At 36.1% G+C, this 11,333-nt stretch overlaps 2 protein-coding genes across 3 annotated transcripts; both read right to left on the bottom strand.

The window, feature by feature from the left end:
- Window positions 1-431: 431 nt before the first annotated feature.
- LOC141899053 (uncharacterized) lies at window positions 432-4,972 on the bottom strand. The gene is made up of 9 exons (XM_074785206.1): window positions 4,162-4,972; window positions 3,954-4,073; window positions 3,834-3,878; window positions 3,610-3,745; window positions 3,383-3,483; window positions 2,239-2,288; window positions 2,025-2,151; window positions 1,506-1,603; window positions 432-1,376 (listed from the first exon to the last, which is right to left on the bottom strand). The coding sequence occupies exons 1-9, from the start codon at window positions 4,970-4,972 to the stop codon at window positions 1,182-1,184; spliced, it is 1,683 nt and encodes a 560-aa protein (XP_074641307.1). The 3' UTR covers window positions 432-1,181.
- Window positions 4,973-7,029: 2,057 nt separating this feature from the next.
- LOC141900522 (uncharacterized) lies at window positions 7,030-11,025 on the bottom strand. 2 transcript variants are annotated; one of them, XM_074787443.1, is made up of 4 exons: window positions 10,332-11,025; window positions 8,713-10,115; window positions 8,347-8,611; window positions 7,030-8,253 (listed from the first exon to the last, which is right to left on the bottom strand). In XM_074787443.1, exons 1-4 carry the CDS (start codon window positions 10,974-10,976, stop codon window positions 7,828-7,830), a joined length of 2,739 nt encoding a protein of 912 aa, XP_074643544.1. In that variant the 5' UTR covers window positions 10,977-11,025; the 3' UTR covers window positions 7,030-7,827. The 2 variants fall into 2 exon arrangements, with proteins under 2 accessions (XP_074643544.1, XP_074643545.1); XM_074787444.1 differs by lacking the exon at window positions 8,347-8,611 and having other exon boundaries at window positions 8,097-8,253.
- Window positions 11,026-11,333: the final 308 nt, after the last annotated feature.

Below are 11,333 nucleotides of genomic sequence, written 5' to 3'. Positions count from 1 at the left end.
GATGTAGAGACAGTAGGTGACGATTCAAAACTAACACGTCTCTGTCATTGGCAGAAGCTCGATTCTTCTGCTATTTACATTTCAATATCGTCCACGAAAACAATAATACCGGCGAGTGTGGGCAGAGACGTGTTGTGTCCCTTTTGGTAGAGCATATAATACAGAAAGAATTGTCACGTTGTTGAAAATTATCTGCTCCCGTCAGATGTGCACATTCAAAGCATTCATTAATTCGCGAAGAGGCGACATAAAAAGCCAACACCCGCTTATTATTGAGTAAGCCGCCCACGAGTCTCAATACGGTAGCCTCCTTTGAACGAGCCCAACAGGAAATCACAGCCGTAGCATCTTCGGATAACTTTTTTGCTTATCAGAACAGAAAAAAAACGATGAAACAACAACCGAAAATCTTTAGCAAAGAATCATGTTTGTCAATCAAATTCATGTCAATCACAGCTTCTATTTCATTTTATGAAATATAAAATCATTCCAAATCTGAAACACATAGCACATCAGCCATAGCACGAGTCTCGATGCCATTAGGTTCGAATCAGTCGGGTGGGGAGGATCATGAACACTAAGAATCTCATAAACCGATGAAATCTTGTAGAAAAAAAAACATATTGATATTCAATCGAAATATAATTGTCCCTTGTATGAGAATGAATTCCATTTTGAATACAATAAATAGTGAACAGTTTTTGTACATAATTTAACGCTTTCATCTAAAAAATTGTATATTGTACATTAATTCTAACAGGATGTGGTGTACTGTAAAATATGATGATTCTTGAAAGTACACAGTAATATTTCTGAATTCCAGGAATGATTATGTATATTGTTCACGGAAAGTCTAATTTGTATACATGCATTACGTTCTGTAGTAAATGAGATACATGGAACAATTCATTACATTCAGCGCTAATCAATCGTAGATCACTTGTATGTTATTGAAAAATGATCCTGCTGCAATGTACAATGTAATTTATAACGTGCTCAATGAATCGCTGACAGCTAATTGTAATTCTTCAATGGATGCTGCAGCCATTGGACAAATATATATACATATAATACATGTCTAGCATGAAATTTTTTTTAGTAAAGTAGGTCAATGCATATATCCTAGAATATACTGTATCAACAAAAAGTCCCGGAGAAATATATTTTTCCAGCATTCTAAATCACCATATCCCTGGCTTCAATTTCAATCGCTTCATATTTTTGCTGAAATGTGATGGCAGGTTCGTTCGGACAAACAGGTTCCTTCCATCTAGTATATGTGGAAGCACTATACTCTTGGCATGCAAATGCATCGGAACATGGCGGGCTTTTGCTTGGCGGATTCCCAAACGAAGCAAAATATCCGCGTGAAGACGCTGAAAAGTAAAAATTTATTCTACACTTATTCATGGCAAGTTCACATCATCTAAATTGCTCAATCATAATGGAATAAAATGTTGAATCGTTAATAACAAATGCATTTATCCTGTAGTCAATATTTTTACCTGTGGAGCTAATTTGGTGAGATGAGAATATTTATGATCACCTAATATTGGACAGTTCAAGCCGAATGCCATATGAGTTCTTATTTGATGCTTCACACCTGGAATACAACACATTTTCAATTGTATAGGATTTATAGAATTTGATTACATGTATTTGTCATTAGAATGAAATAAATTTTATTTGTCATTAGAATGAAATAAATTCATTTTCATAATAATGAATGATATGAAAATAAAGATAGGTCTCAATCATTCAGAGCTAATTACTTTTGAAACCAAGGAAATAAGCAAGTAATTGGATATGGGATCATTCATTTTATTACGAACGCATTAGGGGAGGGGGAGGGATAAATGCAATCGCGTACTGTAATGCTTTATGTACATGAAAAAATGGCCGATTTTGCGTACAGGGAGGGGGGTCAAAGTCAAATTTCATGCGTACGTAATAAATGAATGATCCCTATGTTCACAAGATAAGTTAATTAGAGTTAGTAAGTATTGTATTGGTGAGGAACAGACCTGTTACTGGCTGGCATTCAACGATAGCAGCAGATCCATTCTTATCAAGAATTCTATACTGTGTTATTGCTTGTGATGCATCTTCTATTTGCTTCCTGGTCATGACCTTTTCTGGAATAAGTCCCATCTAATGGAATGGAAAGTAAAACAACACCGAGTAAGCCAGACACATAGATTCAGACATGGCACATGCTTAATAAGGAATAACCTATACCCGAAAATGGTTGCCAACTTTAACCTCCTTCATTGGAATATCGATCACACCTGGAGTGAATTAATATTATCATATTAATCCATACAGTCAAATCATAAAATAGAACGAAAAAACTTTATGCCCCGTAAGTTAAATATTTCAATGTTAAGTAAATACATTATAGTATAGCTTTTTTTTGAAGTTATATCAGAAACTTAAATAATAAAAATATGTACTATAAAATGTTCGTTTTATCCCGTATGAACAATGGAAATAACCCTACTTGGGACGAAATTCTTGGTTTTGTAATAACATACAGACGCCGGAAGTAGCTAAGTTTTCTACTGTACCATACTGTGAAGATTAAAGTTATTAACACTTAACACCGAATGAGTTTCCATAGAAACATTCAAATATATAATCAAGTACTAAAAATCTAATCTTCGTATTGAGATGACGAATTACTTATGAGAACACATGGCATCAACAACTGCAACATCCATTCTATACGTTACAGTTAATGAGCTATAGTGAAACCTTGTTATAACAACCTCGGATAACAATTCATTGTTTAAAATCGGTTATTATATTGTTATACAGTCAACCCCCATTTACCACCCACATCGATGCAGAACGATTTTGGCGGTATAGAGTATGGCCGTATATTGGGGGTGTTTTACTATGTATTTGTATAGAGAGGTAGATTGAGAAAACCTGGCTGTAGGCGGGGGTAGTGGTAAATGGGAGGACGGTTTATCGGGGGTTGACTGTATATCATTAACATAAAAATTTAGAAATGTATTTTTTGTCAACATTCCCGTCAACTGATAGAATCATTCCATTTCAGTAGCTGACAGTCATTTAGAGAGATACCCATGGAAAGATGTCAAAATCACAGGTCCATGGGTCCAGCAAAAAAAATACTATTCATTTGCAGTGCTTGTCAAATGGAAGACGCAGCAGTACTGAGTAGCACACATCGAAACCGGCATTAAGTGTTTGTATAACCGTTGATACGATACAAAAAATACAATATATACCAGGACAGGTATTAGGTTAACTGTAGAGATTTATAGGGATCAAATGAAATACACATTGTAAACGTCTATACAATACAATGTATATGCAATGGCGATATAAGCGTGGTCAACTGTAGTACAAATACCTTCTTCGGGACTAGGAATACCCTTTGTGATAAACCAGTACTTCTTTATGACCTCTCTGTCTTTGAACATCTTCTTAATTCGTGAAACAGTCTGCGGAGTTCTAAATAAAGATCATTTATCAAATTGATTTGTAGTCGACTTCTTTGACTGCTGTTTCATTAGAAATTAAATATTTCATTCTCAAACTTTCCAGTAAATTCCATTGATATAATTTTGATTCAAATACCTGGCTAGCACCAAAATACCCGTACATTCCTTATCCAAACGATGAAGAAGTTGAAGTTTGTCGGAGCTCATCGGAAAAAGTAGTTTGGTCAGATCACCTAACATTTTACCGATGCTATGCTGAACTCCAGGCCCACCTTTAGAAGATAAGATTACAAATTACTTAAAAAATAATTTTGAAGCAACAATGTAAAAAATCTAATGAAATCCACATTGCAGTTTTACCGTGTGAAGCAATCCCATAAGGTTTGTCAATTATAACAATGTCTCCTGAAAATATCAGAAAATTGTGTTATGCATACAGGTAGTCAATATTTATCTATTGAAAATTAATCTATTCCCTACCATCATTATAGACAACAGCATCTTTTATCATCCTAACCATTGTCTGCGACATAACTGTTGAAAAATCAGGCGTTTGATACTTCAGTATTCGAAAACCTTTGCTGTCAACATCGGGGCCCTCTAAAAAGATGGAAATTAGTTCTAGCTTCATCTACAAGAAATATAATTCGCAGTGATAGGCTATGCTCGGAAAACCATAAAAACATACTTGATTTTCTTCCAGATTTTAATTCCCTGCGAATTTTCATCGCATGGTCAAAAGCTGTTTTGGGATTTTCTATATTAGGCACAATTCTCTCATTGATTCTCTTTGCAAGAGCAGACTCTTTGTTTACAAAAATAGTTCCTTCATCATCAGATGGCAGTGTAGCATTGATGTTATCTACCGTCTTCATCTCACTCTGAGGTGTTGGAGTCTTTTTGTCATTTGGTATATGCTGTTTTTTGCCTCGTTGGCTGGTCTCAACGAATGATTGCAACCCAATGAAATCAGAATCACAATTCTTCTCGTGATGAAGGGGAGGTGTTGCAAAGTATTGAGAATCAATGAAGTGCAGATTACTATCAGAGACACAACTATTCCCAGCAACTACATTTTCAGTTTCTTCTTTCGACGGTATAATGTCATTGCTACGTTCAATAATGTTATTAGAATAGGCAGCAGCATCTGATTGTGAAAGAAAATATTCCTCATCAAAATAATTATCTGTCTTTTCACTGGTACTTTTAATTCGACTCCTTTTGGATGGCTCCAGAGATTTATTACTCTCTAGTTGGTTGGGGTGAGCCGTCATTTCTGAAGCATTTTCAAAATATTGTTCATCGAAAAAATTATCTTTTCCCTCATTTGCCTGATCATGAATGCTACCGGAAGAAAAAAAATTTCTAATGCTATCAATTCCTGTATTTTTCCATTCTGTCCAACCACTATTACAACCTGTCATCAACTGTGACACACGTAAAAGATGATATTTCATGAAAATATTCGTCGAAAATCGTGAGCTCATGGAGGCTGCCATATTGAATCCAGATGGCACCACGTCTCGGTATTAAAACATAAAACTATAACGGAATAGTTTTTAAGCATGCACGCATCCTCGCTTGCCAGGGGTCCAGTATCACTCCCGAACTCGCTTCCAGTTCGGGGAACAGCTTTAGCGTAGTGGGTTCGAATCCCTTGACGGGTGAAGATGGCATGCGCGGTACGGCCACATCCTCGCTTGCCAGGGGTCAGGTATCACTCCCGAGCTCGTTCGGCGAACAGTTTTAAGCGTAGTGGGTTCGAATCCCTTGACGGGTGAAGATGTACGGCCAGGGCAACCTTCGGTTATCTGAGTTAGTCGACCATAGTCGAACTAAACGAAACCGTATGTCCGTTTGTCGGAACTATTTTCCAGAAAAAGTTCTAAAATCAAGCGCATTCGGTTAGTAGTTTCCGCGCTAGTCGACTAGATGCGAAAACCGAATTTGGCCCAGGAGGCGGGATTGTTTTTCTATAGAACTATTCCGTTTTTATCACGATTGGTAGAACACTATATCCGTGTTGACGCGATGAGGAGAGAATCCCACAATGATAATAAAAAGTCCGAAAATGAAACTTCGAGATTTCAACGTTTCGACTATATCCTAATAGTCATCTTCAGGAATAATGAGATACTACAGAAATTATGAGATATATATACAATCCAGAGACAAAGAGACTAATTCAAGTAATCAGAGATGATACAAACTAAAGGAAAATTAACGTAGAAACAGTTACACGCTAAAATAGATTAAAGGGAAGCAAACTAAGGGGTGATTATAAACAACAATAGTGAGTATAAATATAAATGAAACTTAAAGTCAGTAGTAAAAAGAAAGACAAACTAGGGGGCACTTAAATTAAAACAAAGGTGAATACAAGTTAAGTCAGAGACGAAATTGATGAGAGAACAAATAACAAATAATCAAAGGGGAAATCAAGTGTTGAGTTTAACCAGTTTACAGAGGAATTTTGATATAAGTTTATTTTGGGGTGAAAAACCATTGTTTTACAACGTTGTTCCAATTTTCAATAATTAATGCAGATTCCAAAATATGTCTTCTAGTTTTATCGCTGCAAGGGTAAATTAATTCAGCATTAGCAAAATCAAAATTGTGTGAAGTCTGAAAAACATGACTAGCAACTCCGCTTTCAGGTTTAAAGTTTTTTACATCTAAATTTATGCTCTTTTATGCGTTGATTAAGATTCCGACCTGTTTCTCCTATATATACTTTGTCGCAAACTTTACAAGGTATTTTATAAATTCCACAGTTTAGGGATTCGGTTTTCGGTTTGTTATTAATCAATATGTTACTAAGTTTATTATTGTATTTAAAGATAAGTTGTTTATTTAGTGACCGAAGAGAAACTTTAGAATTCTCGGGGAAAGGTACATACGGTACAATGATAGGCTGTTTATCGGTAGCCAACGTAGGAGTTCTAAGGTTGTTATTTCTAAAATGCGTATTTAATATATATATATATATATATATATATATATATATACATATATATATATATATATATATATATATATATATATATATATATATATATTATATATATATATATATATATATATATATATATATATATATATATATATATATATATATATATATATATATATATATATATATATATATATATATATATATATATATATATATATATATAATATATATATATATATATATATATATATATATATATATATATATATATATATATATATATATATAATATAATATATAATATATATAATATATATATTTATATTTATATATATATATTTATTTATATATTTATATTTATATATATATTTACTTGAATTAGTCTCTTTGTCTCTGGATTGTATATATATCTCATAATTTCTGTAGTATCTCATTATTCCTGAAGATGACTATTAGGATATAGTCGAAACGTTGAAATAAACTACTATCTCGAAGTTTCATTTTCGGACTTTTTATTATCATTGTGGGATTCTCTCCTTATTCCATTTTTCCTACGACTTAAAAGAAGCTTCAAATAAGTAAATTCTTCGGAAAGCACGGGTTTGTTATATATTTTTAACCATGAGATCTAACAAAGTGAAATATCATGTCAAGTCTATTCCACGGAAAGAAAAACGTATATAAGCTTACAAGCAGACACTAAAATGAAAATTACTAGTTTTAACTTTACACGCCACTGGGGCTCGTATCAGAGTTAATGTAAAAACGATACTGTGAATCATATGTCTAAAGTATGTTATTTTACATATTCTATAGACATAGGATTAACCGATTATCGTTTTTACATTACCTACAACTCTGATACGAGCCCCTGTGATACACGCGAGCCAGTTTGCGTATTCGCGAAGATTGAAATAGCATTCTTCTCTAAGGCTAGGATAGCACCCTGTTACAGAAAGAAATTATTCTATCGCTATGGCAGAGTAACTTAACATTGAAATTGAATTAGATAGAAATTTTCACAATTTATCAGTTTCGGACTATATGCCCTAGTTATGTTATTGATTGGAAACCTCCCCGTTGGTAAGGCAGCTAGTGTCCACTAACGTTAAATGCTTCATGGGCAGATGCGGACTTCGGGGCATTTTTACTTGGTTTTATTCATACATCTTTACAAAAATACAGTCACGCCCACGCATTTTCAAGTTATATGTCTCTTTAATTCACCATAAAACAATGCTCTAAGCTTAGCTTAAAAGAGCACGACGTCATACTGCCTTCACGATACGCGGGTTCAAGTTTCATTAAACGCGCAGAATACACTACTGAATGATGAAATCTGTAAAACTAGTATAAATAAGCAAACTAGAATAGAAACTAGGTGATCTGCCGGGTAGGTCACAGAGAAGCGATAATGTCGAGTAAGTCCTCCAGCATTGTTTTGGTGCTAGCACGGTTGTCGCAGTACAATCGAAAACTGTTCGCTGCTAAATTACTCAAATCTTTTCGTGATTGAGGATTCACATCGTAAGCATGGTCGACTAAATCGACCAGCGCCTTCGCTAGGGAACCCGAACAGACCGCATCTCTAATCTCAGTAACATCGTCGGTGTTCACGCATGGAACGCGCTTAAATTCACCAATCACTACGAATACTAACAACACGGCTATACTGTATGACTCGCATAAATTTGCGCACGCAAATCCTGCCCGATATATTTCGGGTGCGATGTGAAAAGGAGGTTTTCCGTCGGGTAGTGGATAAGGCACCGCTAGCGATTCCCATTTCATATTCATTTTTATCTGATATTCACCATTTTCATCCTGAAATGAAAAGAAATTAGGGAAGTTATTAGCATCTGCAGCTGAGCCTAATGATGATTCATAATCCCCATCTCGAGCAACGTTACCGTGTACCTTATTGACAAAAATGTTGTTAGGCGAATATTCGGCAAAATGGAATCCCCGTTCAGAATATCGCTGGGAAGCTCGCAATATTTGCACGATGATCCCTAATCTTGTGTTTAATGGAACTGCCTTGAATACATTCGATTTTGACGTTAACAAAACGAATAGGGTATCGCCTTGAGCACGAGAGAACATCCAAACTAATCTATATTCATCGTCCAATGCCAACGCTTTCACAGGTACTGTGAAAGCCAGCTGTGATTTTGGCATTAACCTGAGTGTTCAAGATACGGTAGACATTGAATTTAAATGTATATAATTTAGCATGTACTAGTGGATAATGAATCGAAATTGTACGCTATCGACTTATCTTACCTTTCAAAGTTCCAAGTTTGCCCCAACACGTAGTTCGGCATGGTTCTATCGCTGTTCCAGACTTTGAAAACGACCTCTTCTGCGCAACAGATTGAATGAAGTCCACGCCACGATCCGTTGTATACTACTCCTCTGTGACCACTAGCAAGCGCCTCACCAAGCTGCACAGTTTCATGTTCCAGCGTAGATTTCAACGCCTCAGTTAGGCAAATTCGTGATCCGAAAGGAGGGAATAAATCACACAATGACAACACTTCGTCATCTCGTTTGGCCACACGTTGGCTGTAATGGGTTTCAATCGTCCCGACGAGCGACGCGAATTCATCGACAACTTTACGAATGATGTCCTTAAGTCCCACCAAAAGCCTTTCGATGAGTGCTTTTGTGTCGATACTTTTTAGCATTATTTCGGCCGTACTACATTTCCAGTGCACGGAATCTTTCTTTAACGTTTTTCCAAATAAACAAACGAAATCTTCTTTCATTGCTTTAATCTTGAATTTCTTTCCAAGTTCTTTTAGCTCACACCTCACAATGCGGCTGAAGTCTGTCTTAGATAACGATATCAAACTGTCTAAACATATGCTCTCACTGATGAAATCATCAAACGGTTTCGCCATCTCGAGTATATCTTCAAGAGTTTTTGTCAAACAGCACACTGCTACGTCAACAATTTTGACTAGCGGCGCTTGCCATTTGGACAAAACCCGCATTAAAACGAAGTCGAGTATTATCTTCCGATTATCATCGATGTTGTTCCCTAGTTCCAGCTGACGAACATCGTCTCGCAATCTCTCCAACATGTTGTCGATTCTGCATTCCATTCCTCTAACCAGATCATCTTTCGAACATTCAAGATTCTTCAAATCCTTATCGGGATCGATTGTCACACTTGCTTTCAGTTGCGCTAGTTTCTCCTTGAAATCATCTGCCCCCATCGCTCGAATCTCGATCAATACCTTGTCGTTGAGACAGTAGTCGAACACCCGTTTTTGGATCATATTGAGTCGCGTGGCCACTGTGGATAGTGCATCCTTAAAACATTTAGAGTACTGTTCGCCGATTCGCTTCAATAGTCGCTGGTACTGGTATATATACTCTTCATATTCATCCTGTTTATCACACCTCTGTGCTTTTTCTATCATTTCACACGATATTCCGAATAATTCTTCGCTCTGTTTGTAATCATGTACGTTTTTGTTGACGAGGCGGGCGCTATATAGCTTTTTATATACAAGTGAAGCTTTGTCGCGATCGTGTAAACTTTTGACAAATGTTTCTTCATCTTCATCGTCAGGCGTGTCCATTGTTGTGGCCCTACGATCTTCTTCAACTTTGTTGCACACGTATATAATTTCGATGCCTGGGCAACGTGTTTTTACAGCAGTAATGAATCCCAAATCCTGAAATTATAGATTATTGTAAAAAAACATCTTTACACCAGATCTCAGTTAATAAGAGAAACCTTGTGTTCAAGTTATATTTTAGTAGTCGAGTGGAAGTATTGGTAGTTTTCAACTGACTACCATCAAAAATACATAATGAATATTGCGTTTAGATAAAAGAGAACTATATATATATATATTATTATTATTATTAGGCACATATTTCAGGTATACCTTTTTGTTGAATGACCTATTTCCGTCGATCACATATAATAAAAGTTGCAGGGTCCCATCGATGTACTTTTCAACGATGTCTCCGAGTTGACCTTCTCCTTCGTTTATACCCGGTGCGTCGATTAACTGCAACCCACACCTAAGCAGTTCGTTATCGAGACCAATTTCGACAACGTCACTGATCTCATTTTCTTGTTCCCGCAACTTTTCGGGTAAATGTATCAGCTGCTTCAAAGTACGTCTACGGAAGGGTAGATTGTCCCGTTTGATTCCACCACTTTTACTCTTCAACGTTATCTGTTTCGTCGGCGAGTAGTAAAGTCTAACTAGACGAGCGGTACATGGCTGATCACTAATTGGAAGAACGGGTCTATTTCCTTTAAGCAATTGATTAATCAAAGACGACTTTCCGCAGTTGACCTGTCCGCAAACTAGAACAGTGGGATCTTTTCCAAGATTATCATGACATTCAATAATTTCCTCCGATTTGAAATCAGGAATAACAACTTCATCCCCGATAGTATTTTTGATCGTTTTGATATCTTCGGCCGTGTCTTCGAAAGAATTACGTAGCATTTCGCGATAGGTATAAAGACGTTTTAACTGCTCCTCCAGCGGCGAAGTTTTATCACCCATGGACGCCATGATTCGACAACACCCGACATTCACTTTCTAAACACATGTATCACAAAATACAGCTATACAAAAGTGACTAGATCGCATAGTCACACGATCGAGCTGAGTGATAAAAATATAGAATGCGGAAGTATATGCACATTTCAGTCGTCCATAGACAGCGAGCACTCGTACGAGCTGTGGTGAACACTATGCAAGTTATCAGACACTTAAACTTTGGTTTACGTATATTTTCTTTTATAGATGTGGGTTTCTTGTTTTTGTAATGAACCAATATAATCTTTTAATGAAATATACATACACAAACGCACACGCGCACACGTAGCTACAGTATCTAGGCCACCGAATTGTGGCATGTCACCGTTA

Source organism: Tubulanus polymorphus, chromosome 2 (genome assembly GCF_964204645.1).
Source record: "Tubulanus polymorphus chromosome 2, tnTubPoly1.2, whole genome shotgun sequence".
NCBI classification, from domain to species: Eukaryota; Metazoa; Nemertea; class Palaeonemertea; order Tubulaniformes; family Tubulanidae; genus Tubulanus; species Tubulanus polymorphus.
This window is presented reverse-complemented; position numbering and strand designations above follow the sequence as displayed.

Coding starts and splice junctions, on each gene's coding strand:
- LOC141899053 (XM_074785206.1), bottom strand. CDS start 4,972: ATGGCAGCCTCCATGAGCTCACGATTTTCGACGAATATTTTCATGAAA. Junction 2,152..2,238: donor AAGTTGGCAACCATTTTCGG/GTATAGGTTATT, acceptor CCATTCCATTAG/ATGGGACTTATTCCAGAAAA. Junction 1,604..2,024: donor TGAATGCCAGCCAGTAACAG/GTCTGTTCCTCA, acceptor GTTGTATTCCAG/GTGTGAAGCATCAAATAAGA.
- LOC141900522 (XM_074787443.1), bottom strand. CDS start 10,976: ATGGCGTCCATGGGTGATAAAACTTCGCCGCTGGAGGAGCAGTTAAAA. Junction 8,612..8,712: donor CAAACTTGGAACTTTGAAAG/GTAAGATAAGTC, acceptor TTGAACACTCAG/GTTAATGCCAAAATCACAGC. Junction 8,254..8,346: donor ACAACATTTTTGTCAATAAG/GTACACGGTAAC, acceptor TTTTCATTTCAG/GATGAAAATGGTGAATATCA.